We start from the raw sequence: 26,578 nt of genomic DNA on the forward strand, positions 1-26,578 counted from the left end.
GTTTTAAAACTTATTTCTTTTCTTTTTCTTTTCCATTATTGCTTATTACAGATATTGACTATAGTTCTCTGTGCTATACAGTAGGATATTGTTGTTTGTCCATTCTATATATAATGATTTGCATCTGTCATCCCAAACTCCCAGCCCATCCCTTCCTCACCTCCCCTTCCACCATGGGCTGTTTCTATGTAGAGCTTGAGGGCCACACTCCCTCCATCCCAGGCTGGGCATCAGAGTTCCAAAATGCCTTGATGTGGGAGGTCATCTGGCCCATCCTTCTGCTTCCTGGAGATGAGAACTGACCTAAAGAGAGTAGGTTTTGTAGATTAATCTCTGTCAGCTATTCCTCCTTGAGTGCCATCTGGGAATTCGACAAGGAACTCCTACTTATTGGAGTAAGTCCTACTTCCTGGAGTTACAGCCCCATTTCTATTATCTCCAGCTGCAGGTGGAGAGGCTTGGCATCTTAGAGGTCCCAGTTGGACAAGGAGGGTAGGGATGGTTCAGGGGAATGTTTAGAAGCCCCCAAGGTGAGCTGAGAAAAGAAAGCATATAGAAGGTTTAGTGTGCCCTGCTGCAGGGGCTTCCCTGGTGGCACTAGTGGTAAAGAACCAGCTTGCCAGTGCAGGAGACATAAGAGACACAGGTTCGATCGCTGGGTGGGGAAGATCCCTTGGAGTAGAAGATGGCAACCCACTCCAGTATTCTTGCCTTGAGAATTCCATAGACAGAGGAGCCTGGCAGGCTATGGTCCATAGGGTTGCAAAGAGTCAGACATGACTGAATGACTGAGCAGGCATGCACGCACGCATGCACCCCATGTGTACTGTGTACTGATGCATGCATGACAGTGTGTGAGCCTGTCGGTGTTCCTGGCCTGTGCATTAGGGGCACATTTGGGTGTGCACGTGGATGCATGTGTCACATGCATCCTAGCTGGAGTCACACACTCCTAGCTGGAGTGTGTCTAGGTCTCCAAGACAGAGTCAGATGCCTGCATGTACTGGGTGTGCCATATGAGGGTTTCCACCTGGGCAGGACCTAGTGTGGTGTGGGGCCTCGTGAGGTGCAGGCAGGGGGCTGCGGCTTCTTGGAGCTGCTGTTAGTGTTTAGGTGGTATAATTTTGGAGGCTGGCTGAAGGTTGGGCAGTGGGAGTCTGCAGACTGGGCTAATGGTCTTCAAGCCCCTATCAAAACTGCCCTACAAGTGTGAAAGGGCATGAAAGGGTGGGATATGTGGGAGAACCATTCATGGTTCTGACATGGGATGAGCCCCCAAGGGCAGGACTCTGTCTTATTGTTCTAGGACCCCGTACGGGCTTGGCAGAGAGAGCTGCTGGGCAGATTTGGGGTGTCTGCTCTGGCGGCCAGGGCAGTGGCCCTTCTCTTCCCTCCTGTCCTCCCAGAGGTCAGTAGAGGCAGCTTCCACCCCAGCCCCCTGCTGGGCAGCCTACTTGTGACCCAGTGTGACACTTTCCCCTACTTCCTTTTCTAAATGAGACCGCCCTCTCAACTCCTGTGGGACTGGAGTGGGTGATGGCTGTGGTCTCAGCTTTTCACTCTCAGGTCAATATTTCTCTAGGAAGCATGCAGGAATCAAATCTCAGGCATGGTGGTGGGGGTGGTGCGGTGTCCAAGGAGTGCCTTGAGGGAGTGGAGCACTGCCTCATTCTCCAAATCCGACTCAGTCTCTGTGAGACCCCAGGGGTTGGGGGATAAGCAGGACATCCTCCAGGGGACCAGGGTGTGCTTCTTTGCAAATGGTGGGCCCTAATTTATCTGAAATGGGCCGGGCTCAGCCTGCTTCTTTCTTTTGCTGTTTCTGTTTCTCTCTCTCTGTCTCTCTTTATCTGTTACTCTCTGCCTCCCTTATTCTGTCTCTGTTTTCTGTGCTCTCTGTATTTCTTTTCTGCCTCATTCTTGTCTCTCTTATTTCTCTTCTTTTTTCTCTCTCTCTCCTTGTCTCTATTTTGATCTTTTTTAGTCCCCTTCCTCGCCTGACTTCCCTGCTCACTTGCGCGTCTCCCCAGTGGGTAAGAGGCCTCGCTTCATCTGTGTGTGTTGCTCTATTTTAGGTTCTGGGGATACATCAGTGAACAGAATATACAAAAACTCCTACTCTCATGGAGCTTATGGTCTAGTGAGGAGACAGATAATAAATCATAAAAATAATAGATAATTACATAGTATGTTGGAAGGGGGCAAGTACCTTGGAAAAACTGAAGTAAGAAAGAGGGATTGGGGAAGAGAGTAGGTCCCAGTTATAAGTAGGGCAGTCAGAGTGAGAAAGGGATGTGGAAGGGAGGCTCCAGCTTGAGGGAAGTGCACTCTGGGCAGAGGAAACCACTGGTGCCAGGGCCTCTCTGGGGGGCAGCACAAGGCAGGGCTTAGGCAGCAGAGTGGGCCTCCAGGCTGACAGGCATCTGCTCATTCACCCAGCGCACCATTCGGCAAGACTTAGAGGATCTCCTGTGTGCTGGGTGCTCCCTGGCCTTGTGTGTGGCGGGGGAAACAGGTGTAAATAGGGGAATAAACAGAAGGCGACAGGCTGGGAGGGGCTAGGAGGAGATAAAGGGGCACCCTGAGGATAGACACTAATGAGGGGCCACTGTGGTGGGTGGTCTGGGCCTGCCTCCCTCAGTCTCTCCAAAGAGGTGACATTAAGGCAAGGCCTGGGCAGCCAAGCTAAGAACCACCCAGTTTGTGGGGACAGCAAAACTGTGACCCAGTGAGACACTAGCTGTGATGGGGAGCCTGGAAAGAGGAGCCCCCTCCCCCTCTCCTGGGCCAGGCAGGAGCGAGAGTCACGCTCATTCATTTAGATGAATGATACCGACTGGGGGCCAAGCCTGGTGGGCACTGCGGGGGGCAGGACCATGCCTGTCCTTTCAAACTGTACCCCAGTACCCAGCCTGGCATCTGGCACCTGTGCTCAGTAAGGGTTGGCTGAGAGAATAAACAGGACACGATCCCTGCCAGGTCCCCACACCCAGGGAGCTCCCAGACATGGATTGGTGCCATCCTAGCACCTGTAAGGGGCCATCTGGCAGGACGGTGACTGGTCCGCGCATCCCACAGGCCGGGTGGCCCTGGAGAGCCAGATGTGCGAGACGGCTTCAGCGCCACGTTTGAGAAGATTGTGGAGTCGGAGCTGCTGCGGGGCACCCAGTACAGCAGCCTGGACTCCCTGGACGTGCTGAGCCTCACGGACGAGAGCGACAGCTGTGTCAGCTTCGAGGCCCCTCTCACGCCCCTCATCCAGCAGCGGGCCCGGGACAGCCCTGAGCTGGGTGCGGGCTTGGGCACTGGGGACATGGGGTCTGAGGGGGACATGGGAGCAGCCGGTGGTGGTGGGGTGCTCGGCAGCCCCCTGCGGCGCTCCATCTCCGGCAGCCGCTCTGAAAATGTCCTGAGCCGCCTGTCTCTCACGGCGGTGCCCAACGGCTTCCATGAAGACGGACCCCTGGGCCCACGTGGGGATGAGGAGGACGATGAGGAGGAGGAGGAGGAGGAGGAGGAGGAGGAGGACACGGACAAGCTGCTGAACTCGGCCAGGTGAGGCAGGGCCTGGGCTGGGAGCCGAGAGAACCCAGAGGAGGCAAAACGAGTCAGGATAAGCCAGGGCCCAGAGTGAACGGCCCTCTGCACCCAGACCTCCCACCCCCTGCCTGAGGTTCCATCCTGCCCTTCCAGGTCTTTCCAGCCTGGGTGGGGTCAGGGGGCTGATCATCTAATGGTTTCCTCTGAAGGTTTTTCTGGAGGTCTAACTTGATTCTGTCCTGATGCAGTGGAGCTTCTTTCCCTGGTCTTGGGAGACCTTCCAGCCCCTGCCCAAGGGTCTCTGACCCCCTCATCCCCACCCCGCCTTCCCTCTTCAGTGACCCCAGCCTGAAGGATGGCCTGTCGGACTCGGACTCAGAGCTGAGCAGCTCAGAGGGGCTGGAGTCTGGCAGCACAGACCCACTGGCCAATGGGGGCCAGGGCGTCAGTGAGGCTGCCCGCCGGCTGGCGCGCCGGCTCTACCACCTGGAGGGCTTTCAGCGCTGTGACGTGGCCCGGCAGCTGGGCAAGAAGTGAGTTGCATCTCCATCCCCCACCCCAAGCAAACCTCGTGTCAGCCCAGGGTGATGTGGTGACTTCCCTCAGGGGTGCCTAGTGCTTGGGGCTCCCAACAGTCTCCAAGAACTGCCTCTGTCCTCATTCTGGGCCTTGCCCTAAATCCATTTCCTTTCTGGGCTGCCTGGGCGAGGGCCTCTGCTCCTAGGGAGGGGAAGTAGGGTTGGGGGGCCCCTCGGGGCTGGGAGAGTGGCATGTGGCAGCAAGGACGGAGCAACCAGGTAGGGTCTCGTGAGTGAACTAATGAGGCCAGGGACAGAGGAGCGCCTGGTCTGAACAGGGACTGCCTGGGACCCTGGAGCTGGGCAAGGGGACCCTGACCCTCACTGAGCCCCACTCACTGTCTGTTGGGACCAGCTGAAGAGGGGGACTGCCTACATACAAGCCCGGGTCTTTGGACTCAGGGAACTAGCCAGGTTGAAGTCCCGGGGGTGGGGGACATCAGCTGTGAAGTCAGTCGGTGTGTCATGAGCAGGTCTGGCCGCCAGCACGCCCGCCTCCCTTGTCTGTCTGCCTTGTCCTTCAGAGGGGCCCCCACACCCACATAAGCCTTCAGGTTGCACAGAGGCAGGCCTGGCCTCCAGCGAGGGCTGCTCCCAGGCTACGAGAGGCAGCCCAGGCTCTAGACCCCAAGTTAGAGTTGACGGGGCCTCGGGCCACAGGAGGTCCTGAGGACACCCCTCTTCTCCCCACTCCCACCTCTTCCACCCTCCTTAGCCCCCACAGTGCTCCTGCCTGGGCCTCCCCCCAAATCATGTTGCCGGCACCCTCGCCTCTCCCACTGGACTACAGACCCCCAACCTAATGACATCCTCCTTCGTTAAAGTTGATCCCCACCCTCCCCTGTCTTTTCAACCATTCTGTCTTCATGAGTTTTCTCATCAGCATTTAATTGTGCTTAACCATCTCCCATCTGAAACAAAAATCCTTCCTCAAATGTACTTCCTCCCCCTGCCTCTTCACAGCCAAAATTCTGTCTTCTGCTCTGGGTGGCCTCTGTCCTCTCCCCTTCTGCACACTCAGCATCTCCAGGTTGGCTTCTTCCTGGTCCCCACTGCCCTATACAAGCCCCTCTTGCTAGAGTCAGTAGCAGCCTGGTCTCTTTGAATATGGTGGCCTCAACTCTCTCCCCTTCAACAGCCCCGACACACCTGCCACTCCTTTCTTCTTCAATTAAACTTTCAATGATGAAAATTTCAAGCACACACGAAAGCAGAGAAAGTAATACCTTAAACCTCCTTGTACCCATTATTCAGCTTCACAGTTATCAACATTTTTCTATTCTTGTTTGATCTCTTCCCACCACAGCTTCCCCTCACATTTGCTGGAATATTTTAAACCATATTTCAGACTCTATCATATGATCCATAAATGTTTAGTATGTGTCTCTAACTGACTAGGATTTTTTTTTAGATAGTCATAATTTCTGACAAAATTCCTTAGTATCTCTAACATTCAGTCAATGTTTAATTTGCTCTGGTTGTCTGAAAAATGTTTGTTCAAATCAGCACACAAATAAGGTCTTTGATTACATTTGGCCAGTATGTTTCTTAGGTCCCTTGTAGCCAACAGCAGTTGCCAGGCCCCCCCCTTTTGGTAATGCCATGTATTTGTTGAGGAAACAGGAGGGAGAGCTTGGGGCTTGATTGGACTGAGGTAGAATTATGTTCTCTCTCTTGGCGAGAATGCATCACCCCGGTCTTGACATTCTCTTCCTTGGCTTCCAGGACACCACACCCTACGGCTGTGGCTCCTGTCTGTCTCCTGCACGAGGTTTCTGTCTCTTCAGCTCACCCTGAGAGGGGCTCTCCTCAGGTCTCTGAACTGGGTCTGCTGGCCTGTCTGAGCCCTTCCTACAGGCTTGTCCCCCTTCCTACTCTTACCAGTTAGGGTCAGACAACTCTCATGTAGGTGCTTCTAGACCCACTTGTTGTCCTGGGCTCTGGGCACCCCTAGGGGCTACTTGGTCATGTCCCACACCCACTCCATCCCTCCCTGTGTCTTGTTGGATTCTGCCTCAGAAACATCCCTCCTCCCACCCTTTCCGTCTCTCTCGTGGACAGCTCCTGCCAGCTCTCAGTAGGTCTCCACTCTGCAGGCAGTGTTCCAAATACAGATCTGACCCTCTCATTCACCTCCTGCTTCAAACTCTTCCAAATCAAGTCTCAATCCTTGCCTTGGCCCAGGCCCAGATCCCTGCCTCATCTCCTGCTGCCCCCATTCCTGCTTTCCAGCTCCTGCCACATGGCCCTGCTGGTATCTTTCTGGATAGTGTGCTCTACTGGGGACACTGTATATCATCCCACACCCTACTCCCTTCACCTGGCTGGCTCTTACTTTCCTGAAGGTATTTGATGAGACATCAGCTCCTCCAGGAAGCCTTATTGACCCTCTCACACCCTGGCCCGCTGGAGAAGGAAATGGAAACCTAATCTAGCGTTCTTACCTGGAAAACCCCATGGACAGAGGAATCTGGCGGGCTATAGTCCATGCAGTTGCAAAGAGTTGGATGCGATTGAGGGACTGAGCACACCCTGGCCCAAGGTTGAACTGTCAGAGTCCAGTTGGCCAGCAAGGGAGGCAGCAGAGGGATGGATGGACAGGTCTGAGTGGGTGGGTCAGGGTCCCCAGGGGCCCACTGCCCACGTGCCCCCACTGTTTGCTGTGCCCTGCTTCTAATGGACACCCCCTGCTCTCCTGGCAGCAACGAGTTCAGCAGGCTGGTGGCTGGGGAGTACCTCAGCTTTTTTGACTTCTCGGGCCTGACTCTGGATCGAGCGCTCAGGTCAGTGCGGCTGGGCTGGGTGGTGCCCACAGGCGATACATCTGGATCCTCCTGCCAGCTCTAGTGTGGACTTGCCGTGCAGCCTTGGGCAAGCCCTCTTGAGCCCTCTGGGGAGGCTGTGGGGAAGGGCCCAAGAGAGCAGCACAGTGCAGAGACTCGCTGAGTGCTGGCTCATGGCGGGCACTGCCAAGGTGAAGGAGTGCAGAGGTGACCCTTCAGGAGGCATAGCCTCGACACACCCTGCTGACGGCACCTTAGTGACACCCCTGTGAGGTGGGTGGTACTCTCCCATTTATAAACGGAGAAAGTGTGGGCCAGTTCCCCGAAATCACTGAGGGAGATATGGTCAAAATGACATTGGACATGGTCAGTTTGATCTCATGTCCTGTTGATGTTTGGACCCGGAGAGTAGCCCTCAGGAAGGGCAAGTGCAGGCCTAGGGAGCAGAGGGCAGGCAATGGGAAGATGAAGCCTGGTGCCAGGGACCTGAGCCCAGGCCAGAGCCCTCGCAGGTAGGGATGGCGGACTCTTGAGCCGAGCGAGGGGTGGTCCATGTGTGTTATACCTGTTTACCTCCCGTGTGTCTCTCATATTTTTAGAAACTGTATTTTCCCTTTATTTTCTCTGTTTCCATTGGGATATTTTCTACTGACCTGCTTCCAATTCACTTATTCTTCCTCTGTGTCTCATATACTGCTAAACCCATTTATTGAGTTTTTACTTTCTTTTTTTTTAATTTAAATTTATTTATTTTAATTGGAGGCTAATTACTTTACAATATTGTATTGGTTTTGCCATACATCAACATGAATCCGCCACGGGTGTACATGTGTTCCCAATCCTGAACCTCCCTCCCACCTCCCTCCCCAGAGTTTTTACTTTCTATTGTTTTATTTTTTCAGATCTAGAGGTTATATTTTGTTAAAAAACTTTTTTGGTAGGTTCTAAATCACTGCCTTATCGTTGGTGAAGGGACTTGCGTAACTCGATGAAGCTATGAGCCATGCCTTGCAGGGCCACCCAAGAAGGACGGGTCATAGTGGAGAGTTCTGACAAAACGTGATCCATTGGAGGAAGGAAAGGCAAGCCATTCCAGTGTTCTTGCCTTGAGAACCCTCGAGAACTGTATAAAAAGGCAAAAAGATATGACACCATCACCGATTCAATGGACATGAAGTTGGGCAAACTCCAGGAGTTGGTGAGGGACAGAGACCTGGCATGCTGCGGTCCATGGGGTCACAAAGAATCGGACACCGCTTAGCGACTGAACAACTGCAACAATTCTCTGGGGGGAGAAGTCCTCATCTTTTCATTTATTTTTACTTACTTTCTCCATCTTTCCCTCTCTTTTTGGGAACGTATTAGTCACAGTTAATATTTGAAAGTCCTTGTCTGCTTATCACGGTATCTGTGTCATCTGATTCATCTGTATCTGGTTCAATTGTTTTTCTCTTGGTTTTCCATCATCTATCCTATTTCTCTGTGTGCTTAGTAATTTTTTATTAGATCCTGTACATTGTACATAAAATTACAGTAGCTCTAGATCATTATGTGTTCCTCCAGGGGGTGTACCTTCTGCTTGTCCAGGCAGCTAGAGGAGAACAGGGCGGGTACAGTCCCAGTCTATCCAGGGCTGAGCTGGGGAGCAGCCGCTCTGAAGTGTGGTAAGGCTCAGAGTTCAACCCGATCACAGGGCAAGGGCTGCAGGGCTTTCCACTGGGATCCTGGTGTGTTCACTGGGGCCTCTCCCTTTGGTGGGTCCTAAATTACAATTTTGTCTCCTCAATGCGGCAAGCCTGTGCAAAAACCAAATCCATATGCTTCTCAGAGAGGCAGAAAGCTTAGCTTTTCAGCGTACGGCCCCTTCCATCTTTAGACTTTGGCAAATATCTCACAGGGAAAACTGGCCACATGTTTATAGCCCCTGAAGTCTCTCCAGCTCCGTGAAGCCACTGAATGTTCTGCCTCAGCCCTGTGTCCGTAATCGGCAGTGTCCCCGGGGAGAACTGCAGATCGGCCTACCTCCCTGAGGTCTCTACCCCCTGGGATCTTGGTCCCATTGGTGTCTGTTGCATCAGCGGTTTTCTGATAGCTTAAGAGAGATGTATTCTGTCTGGCATTTTTCACTGTTCTCAGTGGAAGTGTCTGTCAGCTCGAAAGCTGCTCTATCCTGAGCTGAGTGAGGTTCACACTGGATGATCCAGCAGGGAAGGTGTTTGGTGGGTCAGCTTGCGATCAGAGGCCTGGGTGCTGGGCTGGAGGACCTTGAATATACAGCCCAATAGATTGAGACTCAACTGCACAGGCCCTGGGGAGCCACAGCAGGTGCTGGGTGTAAAGCAGGGTTTGGGGAGGCAGTGGTGGCAACACTGTGTTGGTGGCCTTTGATCCAGAGTCTCCTGAGGAGGATCAAGTAGGAGAGGATGAGGCCTGAAGTTGGGCCACAGGGCTCGAGGAATGATTGGTGTGAGAAGTGCAGAGGATAGAGCAGAAGGGCTGGTGATGCCAAGATACAGAGAGAGAAGGGGGTGGCCATCTGTGAGGCTGATCCTGGGGATAGCCTGAGAGTTTGGTTGGAGCTTGGTGAAGACCCCCAAGGAAGGGGTGTTTGGGCTGGCAAGCCCCACCTGGGATGCATGGCTCATAGGTAGGACAGGCTATGGTTGGGATGGGGGATGGTGTTAGTGGAGTGTGAGGAGAAGAGGGAGGGGCCGGATGCAAGGAAGAGAACAGGAAACAGGAGAGACAGAGAAAGGAGGACCATAAGGCGGATGGAATGTTTTTGTATAGCTGTTGACTGACTGGGATTGAATCAGAGAGTGGTCTGCAGTTTTCCATGCTTTGGGAAACCTCCGAAGGTAAAGACTGGCCAAAATGGGGTTCATGGGTCCTAGGGTGTCTTAGAAGTAGTTTGAGGGAGGATAGTGGGCATAACAGAAGCCAAGGGAACCGCAGCAAAATTGGGAACAAGCTAGTTTTATGAACCCAGGACAGATAGAGGACCAAACTGTCTCAGCCTCCTGTTTCCCCTCCCAAGGAGGGGTGTGCCTAGGCGCCAGGTGATGGACCCCAGGCCCATCTCCCGGCCCCTCTGGTTTTGGTATTCTCTGCTAGGGACCCCTGAGTGCTGGTGACCTTTGACTTTTGGCCTTGAGGGGAACTCAGAGCTCTCCAGCAGAGGAGGCTCAGACTTGAGGTGGGGGAGTAGAGGGGGCCCAGGTGGTTGGGCCTGGGGCCATCACGTGAGGGGTATCACATCTGGGAAGGGTGGGAAGGGCTGAGGGAGAGCGCTCCGGGGGAGCGGTGTGGGTGGCCTGGGCCCAGCCGCGGAGGAGGGAGTGAGGAGTGGGGCGGAGGCTGGCACTGGGGTGTTGGTCAGCCTCTGTTCTTCACAATCTGCCCCCGTCTCCTTCCAAAAGGGCCCTGAAGGGTGATGAGGGTTGAAACTCCACACTCCAGAGGCTGTCAGGGGGCTCAGGGTTTCCTCCTGGGCCCAGATGCTGGGGCTCTGGGGCCTCAGCCTCCTCAGGCAGGCTTGGGTGGAGTGTGTGGGGGGTGGGGGCTCCTACCTAGAGTGAGGATTCGGACGACTCAGGGGTCTGGGAGGCCCTCAGCACCCTTGCATCGCCCTCCAGAACTTTCCTGAAGGCATTCCCGCTGATGGGGGAGACGCAGGAGCGTGAGCGGGTCCTGACGCACTTCTCCCGCCGGTACTGCCAGTGTAACCCTGATGACAGTACTTCGGAAGGTACGCCTCACCTGCGCCCCTTACACCTCACCCTGCACCCCTGATGCCTCACCCCGCGCCCCTGATGCCTCACCTCACGCCCCTGACGCCTCACCCTGTGCCCCTGATGCCTCACCTCGCGCCCCTGACACCTCACCTGGTGCCCCTCACACCTCACCCCGTGCCCCTAACGCCTCACCCCACACCCCTGACGCCTCACACCACACCCCTCATACCTCACCCTGTGCCCCTTACGCCTCACCCCACACCCCTGATGCCTCACCCCACGCCCCTGACACCTCACCCCACGCCCCTTACGCCTCACCCCACACCCCTGACGCCTCACCCCACACCCCGCACACCTCACCCTGTGCCCCTTACGCCTCACCCCACACCCCTGACGCCTCACCCTGTGCCCCTGACGCCTCACCCTGTGCCCCTTACGCCTCACCCCACACCCCTGACGCCTCACCCCGTGCCCCTTATATCTCACCCTGCACCCCTGATGCCTCACCCTGTGCCCCTGATGCCTCACCTGGCGCCCCTCACACCTCACCTGGCGCCCCTCACACCTCACCTGGCGCCCCTCACACCTCACCCCGTGCCCCTTACGCCTCACCCCACACCCCTGATGCCTCACCCCGCACCCCTGATGCCTCACCCCGTGCCCCTGACGCCTCACCCTGTGCTCCTGACGCCTCACCCCACGCCCCTGCCCCCCAGTTGGGCCCTGGCTTCCTCCTACCCTTGATCCACCTGCCACTTCTGTCCTGCTTGAGAAACATCGGTGAAGGCACGATGGCGTGTGGCAGGGGGCCTGTCTGCTGGAAAAGGCACCTCCCACTGTCGGGCCTGTTGCCACTCCCTGTGCCTGAAAGTCCTCTGGGTCCTCTGTGCCCTGGAGTCAGTCCTCTGTGCCCTCCTTCTCTGTGGTTCCCTGTCACAGTGCTGATCGCTAGTGTGGCAGGAGTCCTGGGTCTGGCACCCTCTTGTCCCATGGGTGGACCTGAGTCCCAGGAACTGGGGGGCTAGGCTGGTTATTAGAGGAGACATGGGCCTTGGAAGGGGTATAGCCTGGGACCCAGAGCCTTTCCTGGGTATGAGATTCAAGGTGAGTTTGGCCATAGGAGGCAGGAATCTGGGCTAGAACAGGCCCAGGGTGGTCGGGTCCCCCACTAAGGGAAGAGTGTTTCCTGACCTGGGTCAGGGGAGTGGCTCTGATGCTGTAGAGGGGTGGGGCATGGAGTATCATGCAGGCCCTGGGCCCTGACATGCAGTTGGCAGGTGGCTGGCCTCTTCTAAGGCCTGAAGGCTGGCTCTGGCAGGAGATGAGTGGGTGGCTGCAGTTGAGAAGGAGCTGGATGCTTACACTGAGGGTGCCTCTATCTCTGATTTAGATGGGATCCACACGCTTACCTGTGCCCTGATGCTGCTCAACACGGACCTGCACGGACATGTGAGTTGGGGAGGCCGAACGGGGTATGTTCTCTCACTGACTTATCCCAGGTTGTCCAAGGGCCAGCCCTTTCTCCAGCCTCCTTCCTGAGACCTCTCGCTTGCTGGCCTATGTTTATTTAGCAGACCTGGGAGTCAGGCCACTTGGCTTCTAGACTTGGCCTTTCTCTAGTTGTATCCACTTGAGACCTGCCTGGGTCCTCACCCCCAAGCAGTGCCATAAGAACAACTGAAGTACAGGAATTTAGGATGTGCTAAATAAGATATGTGCCCCTAGCCGTGTCCACGCCAGACGCTGCTAAAAGATCACCTGCTCTTCCTACCCCTCGTGCTATAAGCCTGACTGCAGCCCTGCTGAAGGGCCATGCCCCAGGCACCCCCTTCCCCTCAAATGGTAGGTTGCCATCAAGAGGCATTTTCATCATCTCCATCCTCCACTAGGCAAACAGAGAAGTGATGGGGGGTACCCTAGGCTGTGAGCCTGTGCCTCTTCTGGGCCCTGGGCATCTCAGTGCTGCTTGTGGCTCAATAACTCCTTCTTCTTTCCTCTGTCTGCTCCGGGGACCCCCTCTCTGGGCTCTCTTGCCCTCCCTCAGGTGGTAAGTGTAGCTGGTGGTCTGCATGTCCTGTGAGCTTAGACCCCCCATCTCCATCCTCCCCTTCTGTGTCCCCCATCACCCCGTCTGGCCTCACTGATCACTGTGCCATCATTGCTCACCCTGGGATGGTCAGAGCACCTCTGCTGGATTGGGGATATTTCAGTGACTCATGGGAGTAATAGGCCCATGTGAACGGTTCCGGAGGTAACCAGGTTCCGGTTCCATCTCTTCTGGAGGTAACCAGGAAAGTCTAGGACACTCAGGGTGGAAGAAGGAGCTGGGAGAGACCCAACTTCCGATTCCACTCTTGCCTCCAGGTGGCACCTCTGTGACCCAGGGCAAGACTCCAGCACTCTGAGTCTCGGGTTCTACACCTGTGAGGTGTGAATGGTGATTTCCCCATAGTGTCCTGGGGAGACCTGGGAGAGGTACCACCAAGTGTCAGGGTCTGGCACTTAGTAAAGTATTTATTATGAATAATATTATTACATAATCATCACCATCATATTCATCATTAATATTAAAATTTAAATGATGGAGAGTCTGAAGGCCGAGCCTGCAGATCCCTGGAGGATCAAGAATATGAAGGACCTGCCCTGATGGCAGCCTGAGCAGGCGTGGGCACGCTGGGTGCCTGGCCTGGGGTGAGTGAGAGCCTCGATGGCCTTGACACGAAAATTAGTTGTGCGACAGCTTTGGTTTTGTCTGCCAGGGCTGGCAGCCTGAGTGTGGAACAGGAGAGATGTGTGGATTCCATGGGAATGTCACCAGAGTTAATGCTCACTAATGGGCTGATGCTCCCCCAAGACTGCTTACTGTTTGCAGAGAGCAGGTGTTGCTGGCGTACCCTAAAAGGAGCTTTAAGCACACATTCCTCTTCCTATCCCTATGCTCAGCAGGGCCAAGGGCCATCTCAGGACCCAGTCACTGCTGTGTTAAGCCCTGGGTGCCTCTTCCCCTGGTTGAGAGCTGCTAACAAGGGCAGCAGTCAGTAAAGCCCAGGTCGAGAATATTCTTGAGCTTGGTGGGCCTTAGCTGCCCATGGCACCACCTTCTGCCTAAAGTTGAAGAGAAACATTACTACCTTCATACGTTAGACGTGGGTGCAGTAGGATTGTTCATACTCACAGCCAACAGACATTGAAGATCCATTTCTTTCTTAAGGCAGTATTGCAAAACACCAAAAGCAGGAGGTCTGAGTTGTAATCCTCTTTATTTTTCACACGATAGTGTGTGACCTGAGGTGAGTTACTGACTTCCCTGAACCTCAGTTTCTCCATCAGAAAGTCCCTGTGAGATTTAAGGAGACAGCAGTTGTAGAGTGTTTAGCCCAGAATCGGGCCATTGGCATCACTGGGAGCTTTCCTGAAAGTGGCAATGCCTGCTTTGTGCTCACCCCATCCCTCCCTCTTCTCATGCTACCGTTGTTCCACAGAGACTCAGTGCCTGGGGGAAGATGGGGATCTCAGGAATGTGGGGCCTGCTAGGGCCCCCAGAAGTGGCTCTGGTCAGAGCGGGAGCCAGTATGGGGACTGGCAGAGGGAGTTGGTGCACACTCCCAGATGGGCACAGCCTAGTGGAGGAATTGGGAAGGCTTCCTGTAGGAGGGGCATTTGGACTGTAGGGGCCGACACCTTCTGCGTTCCATAAATGAAAAGGAAAGAGAACCCCTGCCTCAGTGTGCCTACCTTCTAGTTAAAGGAGATGAAAATAAACAAGTCAACAGGTGATTACAAATAGTGATAGGTCTCTGAAGGGAATCAACAGGCGGGTGTGATGGTGGCTGGACTGGGGGTCAGGGAATGCCTTTCAGAGGAGGCACAATTGGGGCAGAGACCTGCAGGAGCCAGTCACGGAAGGACCAGGGACAAAGTCTTCTAGGCAGAGGGGCCAGTGGACTGGTTTTCATCTTTTGGCTATTGTGAACAGCGCTATGAACACTGGTATAAAGGTTTTTAAAATTTTTTAAATTATTTTTAAACTGAATGAAAGATTGTTTAAATTCATATAGTGCTTACAATTTCCAGAAGTTTCCCATGCATGACTTCATGTAATCCCATAATAACCCTTTTGTCTTCCTACCCCTCTATTGCCCTCCCCCTTCTTGGTAACCACTAGTTTGTTCTGTGAGTCTGCTTCTTTTTCTGTTTTATTCACTGGCTTGTTATATTTTTTAGGTTCCACATCTAAGTGATATCATATAGCATTTGTCTTTCTCTTTCTGACTTGTTTTACTTCGCATAAGTTCTTGTTTGAGAAGCTGCTCTCAATTCTTTTGAGTGTATACCTAGGAATGGATTGCTGGGTCCAGTGGTATTTTTGCATTTAACTTTTGGAGGACGGGAAAACTGTTTCATAGTGGCTGTTGAGTCCAGGAGGGAGGTGATGGTAGCTTGGGCTGACAGGGCAGTGAACAAGGGTAGAAGGGACAGATGAGCGAGATCAGTAGAGGATGAGCCTGACAGGACTTGCTGATGGGCTGATCAGGGAGAGGAGGAAGAATGGCTTCAACATCTGGCTCGATGGGGGTGCTATTTCCTGAGATGAGAAGGGAAATTCTGTGGGTGGGTGGAAGGTGTGGTGAGTGGGAGAGCTGGGGCTCCAGTCCCATTTTTGACATATTGTGTTTGAGATGCCTATTGGACATGAACATGGGTGTTGCCAAGGAGGTGGTGGGATAAATGAATCTGGGATGCCAGAGAGTGATGGGGTGACGAGGTCGCTGTCATCTTGATGGAATGAAAGCCATGGGACTGGCTGAGTGCCTCAGGGAGAGCGGCAGGTTGGTGACCTTGTTGTGGGTCATGGCATTATTTAGAGGTCAAGAACTTTTCACTTTCATGCATTGGAGAAGGGAATGGCAACCCACTCCAGTGTTCTTGCCTGGAGAATCCCAGGGATGGTGGAGCCTGGTGCATTGCCGTCTATGGGGGTCACACAGAGTCGAACACGACTGAAGTGACTTAGCAGTAGCAGCAGCAACAAGCAGAGCAGAAGGAGACATTTTGAAGCAGCCATGGAGATGGGAGGAAAACCAGGAGTGTGTGGTGTCTCAGAAGCCAAGAGAAGAAAGTGTTTCAAGGAGAAAGAAGTGGCCAACTATATAAAAGGCTGTCATGAGGTCAAGAAAGACAATAACAGAAAAACAGCCTTTGGGATTGGAATGGCCATTGGTGGGTCATTGTCATTGGATGGTCAAGGTCATTGGAGCCCTTTACAAAAGTACTTTAGGTGGAGGGGCCAAATGCCAGGATGGAGTAGGTGGAGGTGAGGATAGGAGGTGAGGAAGTAGAGGCTGTGGAGAATTCTTTTGCAATATTTGGCTTTGAATGGGATCCTGAAGTGAGCCACTGGCTGGAGGGGTCTAGCAGGGACTTTTTTTTTTTAAGTTGGAGTATAATTTCTTTACAATGTTGTGTTAGTTTCTGCTGTATAATGAAGTGAATCAGCCATATGTATATATATATATATCCTTTCCCTCTTGGTCCTCCCTCCAACCTCCCATCGCCATCCTACCCATCAAGGTCATCGCAGAATACTGAGCTGAGCTCCCTGTGTTCTACAGCAGATTCCCAGCAGCTATCTGTTTTACACATAGTAGTGTGTGTTAATACACTAGTTCAGTTCAGTTCAGTTCAGTCGCTCAGTCGTGTCCGACTCTTTGCAACCCCATGAACTGCAGCACGCCAGGCCTCCCTGTCCATCACCAACTCCTGGAGTTTACTCAAACTCACGTCCATCGAGTCAGTGATGCCATCCAGCCATCTCATCCTCTGTCGTCCCCTTCTCCTCCTGTCCCCAATCTCTCCCAGCATCAGAGTCTTTTCCAATGAGTCAACTCTTTGCATGAGGTGGCCAAAGTACTGGAGTTTCAGCTTCAGCATCAGTCCTTCCAATGAACACCCAGGACTGATCTCCCTTAGGATGGACTGGTTGGATCTCCTTGCAGTCCAAGGGACTCTCAAGAGTCTTCTCCAACACCACAGTTCAAAAGCATCAATTCTTCGGTGCTCAGTTTTCTTTATAGTCCAACTCTCACATCCATACACGACCACTGGAAAAACCATAGCCTTGACTAGATGGACCTTTGTTGGCAAAGTAATATCTCTGCTTTTCAATATGCTATCTAGGTTGGTCATAATATGTCAATCCTAATCTCCCAACTCATCCCAACCTTTCCTTCCCCCTCTGTGTACACATTTTGTTCTCTGTGTCTCTGTTCCTGCCCTGCAAACAGGTTCATCTGTACCATTTTTTTAGATGCCACATAATATGCGTTAAAATACAATATTTGTTTTTAGGAGAGACTGTTTTAAATCTGACTAGGGTGTTGTGTATATGCCACTAGGATCTACTAGGCAGGCAAGGAGAAACTGATGATGCAGGAGAGAGAAGGGAAAATTGAAGCTTTCCTTGAGATGAACAGCAGGGCATAGATGGAGAATGGCCTTAGCTGGGAGTAGGGAATGCTCATTCCTCATGACAGGGTGAATTGGAAGGGAAGGATGTCGGAGGAGGGTGAGCTTAGCCTCCAGACAAGAGAGAATGGGGGCTTGGGTTAGACTTGGAGATGGAGACAAGGAGAGAGATTATAAATGTACTGTGGATGTGCAGTCACTAGCACTGGTTGATGGAGTCAATGTTGAGGTGAGAGCAGAAGTCTCTAGGATGAGACCAGGAGAGGCGGGAGGAGATGGTGGGAGAAGCTGCGCTATGAACCTCCAAGCTGAAACAAAGATAAGTTGTTTTGCAAGAAAAGCTTAATTTCTCTCACACTTGGGCTGCTTGAGGTTTAGCAGTGGGAGTGCTGGGGAGGTGTGTTGGGGCCAGATGGTGGAGGACTTGAGGGACAAATGCACGGGTCAGCATACTATTCTGAAGACTGGCAGTGGCAGGGAGGCCCTGCCCATTCTTAGATGGTGAACAAGCCTCATATATTAGAACTTGGAAGGAGCACCAAGTGCAACTCAGGTTTAGTCTAGATTTGCAAATAGTGATGAGGGTTTTCCTGTCCAAGAGACTTTTGACTGGTCCCTTCCCTTGCTCTGAAGGATGACATCTACTTTCTTTCTGCTTGGCCTGTTTCATTCTGCTTTGAGAAGGGGAAGACTTAAAGACAGGCTGGGATTGTTCTGACCTCAGGTAGGTCACACTAGACCTGCAGAGAAGGCCTTGGAATGGGGCTGTGGCCCGCCCAATCATAATTCTTTTCTGATTGGAGACAGAGGCTGTGGGAACAGATTTTTGGGTCAAGGGCAGGCTTGGAGGCCCTTTTGATCCAAATGTTGGTGGGAGGAAGGGAGGAACTGAGAACTTGGAGGTCCCAAATCACTCCAAAGCCAAAACAGCTTGGCTTTGGAGTGTTCTGGGCATGTCTCTCTTTCTCTCCATCTTTCTTCCTGTCCTCCCTCCTTCCCTCCTTTCCTCCCTTTCTTTCCCTCTCCCCTCCCATTCCCTTCCCTTCTCTTCCGTCTCTCTTTTCCTTTTCTGGTATATATCTTTTGGCCTGGTGGCTGTTGTTCATTTACCCAGTATGATTTGACTTTTTTGCAACTGACTGTCTTACTTTCTCATCCAGAGAGAGATTGATCTTAGTAGCTGTTTTGCATGGACTTGAAAGTGTATTCTGCAGTTGTTTGTTGTAATGTTCTATATGTGTTGAGAAGGTCAAGCTTTTTAACTATGCTGTAAAACTCTTTTATATCCTTAATGATTTTTTTTATTGTGGTAAAATGTATAAGACATAAATTTACCATTTTAACCAGTTTAAGTTGTGCACTTCAGTGGAGTTAAGTACATTCACAGTGTGCAACCATCACCGTTCTCTGGTTTCAGAACTTTTCATCACCCCAAAAGGAGACCTTGTACCCATTAGCAGTCACTTCCCATTCTCTCCTTCTGCCAGCCCCTGCCTCTTCTGGATATTTAATGTGAGTGGAATCATACAGTACATAGCCTTTCATATCTGGCTTCTTTCACTTAGTGTAATGTTTACAAGGCTCATCCATATTATAGCATGTGCCATAATTTCATTTGTTTTTATGGCCAAATAATATTCCATTGAATTGATATGCCACATTTCGTGTATCCATTTGTCCTTTAACGAATATGTGTATTATTTCCACCTTTTGGATACTGTGAATAGTGTTACTCTGAACATTTGTGTACAAGTTTTTGTTTGAGCACTGTTTTCAATTCCTCGGAGAAGACCAGCTGCATCATATGGTAATTCTGTGTTTAACTTTTGGACGAACTGTGAAACTTCCTTAGTGGCTGAACCATTTAGAAATCCCACTAGTCATGTATAAGGGTTTCAATTTCTTCACCCTCCTTGCCAACACTTCTTTTCATCCTTTTCTTTTTTAGTGATAGCTGTTCTAGTCAGTATGAAGTGGTAACTCATTTTGGTTTTAATCTGCATCTCCCTAATGACTAATGACATTGAGCATATTTTCATGTGCTTATGGCCATTTGTATATCTTCTCTGGTGAAATATCTATGCAAGTACTTTGCCCACTTTGAGGGGGATATATAATTATTATTTAAAATTGGGGTAAAAATATTAAAAATCATGGTAAAATATGCATAATATGAAATTTACCATCACTGCCATTTTTATGTGTAGTTTACTAGTATTAAATCTATTTACATTGTTGTGCAATGAATCTCTAGAACTTTTTCATTTTCTTAAAAAGATTTAACTCTTTTCTTTTTAATTTATTTTTTTATTGACGGATAATTGCTTTACAGAATTTTGTTGTTTTCTGTCAAACCTCAACATGAATAAGGCATAGGTATACATATATCCCCTCCCTTTTGAACCTCCCTCCCATCTCCCGCTCATTCCCATCCCTCTAGGTTGATACAGAGCCCCTGTTTGAGTTTCCTGAGCCCTACAGCAAATTCCCATTGGCTATCTATTTTACATATGGTAATGTGAGTTTCCATGTTACTCTTTCCATACATCTCACCCTCTCCTCTCCTCTCCCCGTGTCCATAAGTCTATTCTCTACGTCTGTTTCTCCATTGCTACCCTGTAAATAAGTTCTTCAGAACCATTTTTCTAGATTCTGTATATAAATACAATATTTATCTTTCTCTTTCTGACTCACTTCACTCTGTATAATAGATTCTAGGTTCATCCACCTCATCAGAACTGACTCACATATGTTCCTTCTTACGGCTGAGTAATATTCCATTGTGTATATGTACCACAACTTCTTTATCCTTTCATCTGTCGATGGACATCTAGGTTGCTTCCATGTTCTAGCTGTTGTAAATAGTGCTGCAGTGAGCAATGGGGTACATGTGTCTTTTTCAATTTTGGTTTCCTCAGGGTATATGCCTAGGAGGGGGATTTCTGGGTCATATGGTGGTTTTATTCCTAGGTTTTTTTTAAGGAATCTCCAAATTGTCTTCCATAGTGGCTGTATCAATTTACATTCCCACCAGCAGTGCAAGAGCATCCCCTTTTCTCCACACCCTCTCCAGCATTTATTGTTTGTAGACTTTTTGATGATGGCCATTCTGACCGGTGTCTTTTGCTTTTCTTTAATTGGTCTGTTTGTGTTTTTGTTGTTGAGTTGTAAAGGTTCTCTATTCTAGATACTATACTCTTATCAGATATATGGTTAGAAAAAGTTTTCCCTTTTTGCAGGGATCATGTGTTTTCTTCCTGTCTTCCTTCTATTAATGTGGTGTATTATGTTAATAGATTTTTATATGTTGAACTACTCTTGTTCTTCTGGGATACATTCCACTTGATCATGGTATATAATCCTTTTACTATGCTGCTATTTTGCTAGTATTTCATTGAGAGTTTTTATATTTATATTTATAGGGGATACTGTTCTATAGTTTTATTTTCTTGTGAATTGTTTGTCTGGTTTTTGTATCAGAGTAATGCTGGCTTTATAGAATGAGTGAGGAAGTATTCTCTCTTTTTCAGTTTTTGGATAAAGCTTAACAAGTATTGTGTGCTCAGTTGCTCAGTCGTGTCTGACTCTCTGCGATCCCATGGACTGTAGCCTGCCAGGCTCCTCTGTTCATGGAGTCCTTCAGGCAAGAATATGGGAGTGGGTCACCATTTCTTCCTCCAGGGAATCTTCCTGACTCAGGCACTGAACTTGCATCTCTTGTGTCTCCTGCATTGGCAGGTGGAATCTTTACCACTGTACCACCTGGGAAGCCCCAAGAAGTATTAATGTTAAACACAAGTTGCTCAGTCATGTCTGACTCTATGACTCCATGAACTGTAACCCGCCAGGCTCCTATGTCCATGGAGTTCTCCAGACAAGAATACTGCAGTGAGTTGCCATTCCCTTTTCTAGGGAATCTTCCCAACTCAGGGATCAAACCTGGGTCTCCTGCATTGCAGACAGATTCTTTACCATCTGAGCCACCAGGGAAGTCCCAAGTATTAGTGTTAATTTTTTTTTAATGTTTGGTAAGCTTCACTAGTGAAGCCATCTGGTCTTGGGCTTTTCTTTTGTGAGGTTTTTGATTGCTGAGTGAATGTCTACTTCTTTTTAGGTTTATTTAGGTTTCCTGTTTATACTTGAGCCAGTTTTAGTAGTTTGTGTGTTCTTAGGAATTTGCTTATTTTATCTAGGTTATATAATTGGTTAGCATTAATTGATTGATATTAGCAAATTAATTCGGAGAAGGCAATGGCACCCCATTCCAGTACTCTTGCCTGGAAAATCCCATGGATGGAGGAGCCTGGGAGGCTGCAGTCCATGTGGTCGCTGAGGGTCGGACATGACTGAATAACTTCACTTTCACTTTTCACTTTCATGCATTGAAGACGGAAATGGCAACCCACTCCGGTGTTCTTGCCTGGAGAACCCCGGGGACGGGGGAGCCTGGTGAGCTGCCATCCGTTGGGTCACACAGAGTCGGACACGACTGGGGCAACTTAGCAGCAGCAGCAGCAGCAGCAAATTAATTGCTTAGGATTCTTGTTCTTCTTGTTACCAAGAAAGCAGTGTTAAAATCTCTAACCAAGACTGTGAGTGTCTTTCTCTTTTTAGTTCAATTTTTGTCTTTTACTTTTTGAAACTATGTTATTAGGTACATACAAATTTAGAGTGTTTATATCTTCTGGTAGATTGACCCTTTCATTATTATGAAATGTCTCTGTAGTAATGCTCCTTGCCTTCAAGTCTATTTTGTCAGTTATTAGTGTAGTTATACTGGAGTTCTTTTGCTAGTATTTGCATGCGTATCTTTTCTGTCCTTTTCCCAAGATTTCTGCCTCCTTATATTTAAGAGATGTCTATTAATCTTTGCCTTTTAATTTGACCATTTAATAAATTACTAATATATTTGAATTCAAACATATCAGGTTACTCTTCATTTTCTCTTTGACTCATCTGGTCTATATTGCTTATTTTTTTTCTCCTTTCTTGCCTACTTTTGGATTACTTAAGTATTTCTTTAGAATACCGTTTTCCCCTGTTAGCTTGTTAGTTGTGAATTCTTTTAGAATTCTTTTTGTAGTTTGCAATATATATCTCTCACTTATTAAAGTACTTTAACCATGTCCTAGCAAATGAAATAACCTTAAAAGGCCTTAATTTATTTGTCTTCTCAACTTACATACTACTGTTATCATCCTTTTAACTGTTTGTATCTCTTTCTATATTTTATTCCCCAGAAAACTTTATTATTTTTTATTTTTCACAGTCAGCAATCATTTAGATTTAGCTATCCTTTTTGTTGCTCTTCATTCCTTTCTGCTTTGCCATCTGGGATAACTTTCCTTGTGTCTGAAGAATTTCCTTCCTTTCTTAATTTCAAGTTTTGAAGTGCGACTGGCATGTTTCCCAGTGCCCCTTGTCCTCGGTGGGCCCTGAGTTCCAATTTTCGTTTTCTAGTCCTTTTGACCACTCAGTTGCTCACTCTTTTGTCCACTGCTTGAGAACTGACAGATGCTTTGAAGAGGAAGACTGCTCCTTGTCGGCCTCCCCTCTCCATGTTTCTCTTCTTTGTAAGACCTTTGCCCTTGAAGTCTTCATTGCTCTTATATTTCTCCAATGTTTTATCAATATTTTGACCAGCAGTTGTTTCTGATGGGAAGGTTGATTTGCAACAAGAGAGTCTGTCATTACTAGGATTATAACTCTTGCCTGGTAATTTTTTGATTTTGCACCCACCCCTTACTGATGGCTTGGGAATGTTCAGTGTGTATGTGTGGAACTCAGACAGTATGATCAACATTGCCCTCATGTTCCTCAATTATGACTGTACACATAAATGACTATATACATATATACATACATACATGGATGTACATGTAAAATATATACATAGACATATGAAACACATATTAAGGCATTTGTAGGATCATTTCTCCTTAGTCCTTTGGAAAAGGTGTAGAAAATTCTTGTTTTTCAGCTACTTATAAAACTTTCTATCATTGTTTTCTGAATTATTTCCTGTGGTGTGTGAATGTCCCACATGGTGTTAATAGAATCATTGTTAAAATGGAGCAATTGAGAAACTGCATCGAATCCTCTCCTTGGAGACCCTCACTACCACAGATGCACACTGAAAGCTCTGAAACATATAAACTTATTTGATTATGAAATCCTTCAGGGGGAATTCCTATTCTCATTTGTAGGTGAATTTTGGGAAACACTGCCTTATAGCAAACCTAAATCCACCAAATCCTACACCAATAAATATCTAGTGTTCAAGGGACTTTGTCTTCTCAATGGTGAAGTGCCATCAGTGTTTCCTCAAGCATGGACACTGCAGAGAGTCTGAAAGTATGCACATCAGATATTGGGTTTGGGGGGCTGGAGCCCCCCTTCTAATCATTGGTAAAAAAGGCAGAAATATGGGGTACAGTCATTCCAGCCCTTTGTCTGTTTGTGCCTCCTGGAGTGAAACCATCTGCTCAGGTTCCCTTGGTCCCAGAGCAGCTTGGCATGGGGTACCCATGTGTGTTGGTGGAAATTGATTTTTGATTCTCTTAAGACCAAACTCTCCCTCACTTCACCTACCTCTTGGAGGTCTTGCCGCCCCTCTGTACAGGTGAGAGGGTGAGACAGTTGTGACGGAATACACAGAGCTTCTGCTCAGGAGTCAAGAGGCCTGGGTTCAAGTCCTGGTGCTGTGACCTTGGGAGAGTTAACCATGGAGTAGCGGGTGAGAGCACGGGCTTTGGTGTCAGACACACTCAGCCCTTCTACTTCCTTGCTGTGTGATCATGCGCACGTCACTTCACCTTCCTGCACCTCAATTTCCTTACCTTCAAATGGGGATAATAATAACACCCACCTGACCTTCTCTGTTGTGAGAAGGAAATAAATAATGCATGTCAAGTACAATACCTGGAACGTGCTGGGCACCTGGCAAATGTCAGCTGTTATTTCATCTAACCTGACTCCTTCATCTGGGTTTGAGGAGAACCCCAACCTCTTGTGATGCTTGAGGATCAAATAGAATCTTGAATGTGAAAGAGTTTTGTAAACTCTTGGAGTGACAAAGGGAAATTCAGGCAGTCTTTTCTCATTACTGCCCTTGATGCTGCCTCATCCCCTCTGGCCGGGCAGGGCAGGATGTGGAGACCATACCAGGCTCCATCCCTACTCTCAGGCAGAACCATTCCTCCATTACAGAACATTGGCAAGAAGATGTCCTGCCAGCAATTCATTGCCAACTTGGACCAGCTGAATGATGGCCAAGACTTTGCCAAAGACCTGCTGAAGGTATAACTTGCTAAGGGTCCCCATGCTCCCAGCTGTGTTCAGGGTGGGTGGGGAGGAGAGAGGTTTCTGCTCCACTAAATTCTGATGGTCCAAGTTCTTCATTCTGGGGTCAGGGTAATGATGGCTTTGGGACAGAGGTAGAGACCATCCAGCTCAACACATGACTAGTATGTGTTCCCTGAGTTGGGCAGAGGGTAGGCTTTGTGAGATTTGTTTTTAGTGCTCCACTATCATTATTTCTGTCAAGATAGTGCTCAACACTGCCACCCATTGTCACAGCTGTCACCGCCATCACCCTCACCTGATCACCCTTATCACCACCACCACCTTCACCACAACCATCAGTATCATCACTACAGGGAAAAGCCCACTCATTCCTTAAACATCACAAGGAATCTAGTTTTCTTTTGAATACTTTTGAAAAGTTTCTTTTGAAAAACTCTGGCTTTTCAAGTTTGGTCAGCTCTCCACCTTGGAGGAATAGGAGCATGTTTTGGGGGATAGGTGATGAGTTCAGTTTTAGAGGATGAGTTAGAGGGAACTAATGATATCAGGTGGGCAATTGGATAGTGAGTCTGGAGGACAGAACATGAACATTGCTTTCATCACTCTTCTTACCATAATTATGTTCTTCACTGTCAGGAAGAACTAGTTAAAAGTGTATTTGTAAGTACAATAAAATGATCCCAGTCCCTTCACCCACCTACTCCCCATCTACTCATCCACCCAAATGCCCATCCTCCCATATATCCATCCTTCCATCCACATATCCACCCTGCAACTCAATCATTCACCTGTCCCTACACCTATCCATTCATCCATCACCCACACATACTCTCCTACACAGCCCTCTATACACACTCACCCACCTATTTCTTGGCCCATTGACATAGTTAGCAGCTCATCTACCTACTCATCCTCAGTCTATCCAGTCATCTAAACAATACTCACCTACCCCATTCATTCACCTGTCCAATAAATAAGTGTGAAGCAAACACCTACTTTGCCCCACTGGCTGAAAAGGTACTCCTTCACTGCATCCACATCGCTAGAGGTAGATGGACTCTGACTCTTCTTTGAACTCCTCTCTTTCCCCCTCTCCTAGACCCTTTACAACTCCATCAAGAATGAAAAACTGGAATGGGCCATGTGAGTAGTGCCCATGAGCACAAATATGGGGAGAGAATTACCGGGAACGGGGCGAGGGAGTGGCTGATGGTACAGGGAAGTCATGCTGGTTACTCTCCATGGTGCTGATTTCTCCTACCCAGGGCCCTGGTGACCCCTGACCAGCTGGCCAGCTCCTGCTGTTGAGTTCCCCTTTGGATTCATTTTGTCTTGATAAATAGTGTGCAGTTTTACAGCTATGGAATAGATTAAACTGACAGTTTCATGATGTTCACAACAGTTTTTCTGTTCAGGGGATATTGCCACTATTTTCAATGATGATATTATCTCTTTCCCCTTGGGGAGGTAGACAGGCATGAGCTCTGAGTCCCTTTACAATGCTAGTAATATGACCAAAGTGAAGTGGTGACTGCTCTTGGCAATGGGGAGATGTGACTGCCCCCTAACTTATTCCCTTGAGAGGGCAGTGAGACCTGGAGGTACCCAGCCATCTGGAAAGAGGTGTGGTGACCTTGCTGATTGGGAAGACTATATATAAGAGGCTTCTGGGGAAAGTTTCCACCCCACTCTGCTGTACTCCCCAGGGCAGCCTGGGTCTTGGGGTCCATGTGAAGGTCCCAGGCAGGGATCGTTAGGAAACCCAACCCAACTGGGGAGAACTGGCATTTTTCTACCAGGGCTCCAGTGGGGAACCTAGACTTTAGGGGCCTAACCTACTGATCTTCTGTCCCTCACCATGTCCCTGGGACTTGGGCAGTCTGCCCATGGGTTACTTCTCCCTGGGGCTTGGCTTTCAGAGAGGTGAGAGAAGACCAGGGGGTAAGTCCGAAGGTGGTAAGGTCTCCAACTTTGTGATCAAAGGTGAAGATTGGAGCTTGGAGGCCAAAAATCAAATTTCAGAGGACAAAGGTCAGAATTGGAGACTCAGGTCAAAGGTCTGGATCTATGGTTGGAATTGAAACCCCCTTATCTCTGTTCCTCACCTCTAACTGGCTTCCAGAGGAGTGTTTGGTGGGGAGAGGGCATGTTGGCATGGGGATGAGGGCTCTGT

At 49.4% G+C, this 26,578-nt stretch overlaps 1 protein-coding gene across 2 annotated transcripts in view; it reads left to right on the forward strand.

Annotated features, from left to right (window-relative positions):
* PSD2 (pleckstrin and Sec7 domain containing 2) overlaps positions 1–26,578 on the forward strand; it is a 77,680-nt gene that overhangs the window by 40,101 nt on the left and 11,001 nt on the right. For both annotated transcript variants that reach the window (XM_070793683.1, XM_070793684.1), the window contains 7 exons: positions 3,079–3,555; positions 3,879–4,073; positions 6,821–6,901; positions 10,537–10,649; positions 12,026–12,084; positions 24,310–24,399; positions 25,505–25,548. In XM_070793683.1, coding sequence (XP_070649784.1) covers positions 3,079–3,555; positions 3,879–4,073; positions 6,821–6,901; positions 10,537–10,649; positions 12,026–12,084; positions 24,310–24,399; positions 25,505–25,548 — 1,059 coding nt within the window. The remainder of the gene's footprint in view (positions 1–3,078; positions 3,556–3,878; positions 4,074–6,820; positions 6,902–10,536; positions 10,650–12,025; positions 12,085–24,309; positions 24,400–25,504; positions 25,549–26,578) is intronic.

The sequence above is a fragment of the Bos indicus genome, chromosome 7 (assembly GCF_029378745.1).
Source record: "Bos indicus isolate NIAB-ARS_2022 breed Sahiwal x Tharparkar chromosome 7, NIAB-ARS_B.indTharparkar_mat_pri_1.0, whole genome shotgun sequence".
NCBI lineage: Eukaryota > Metazoa > Chordata > Mammalia > Artiodactyla > Bovidae > Bos > Bos indicus.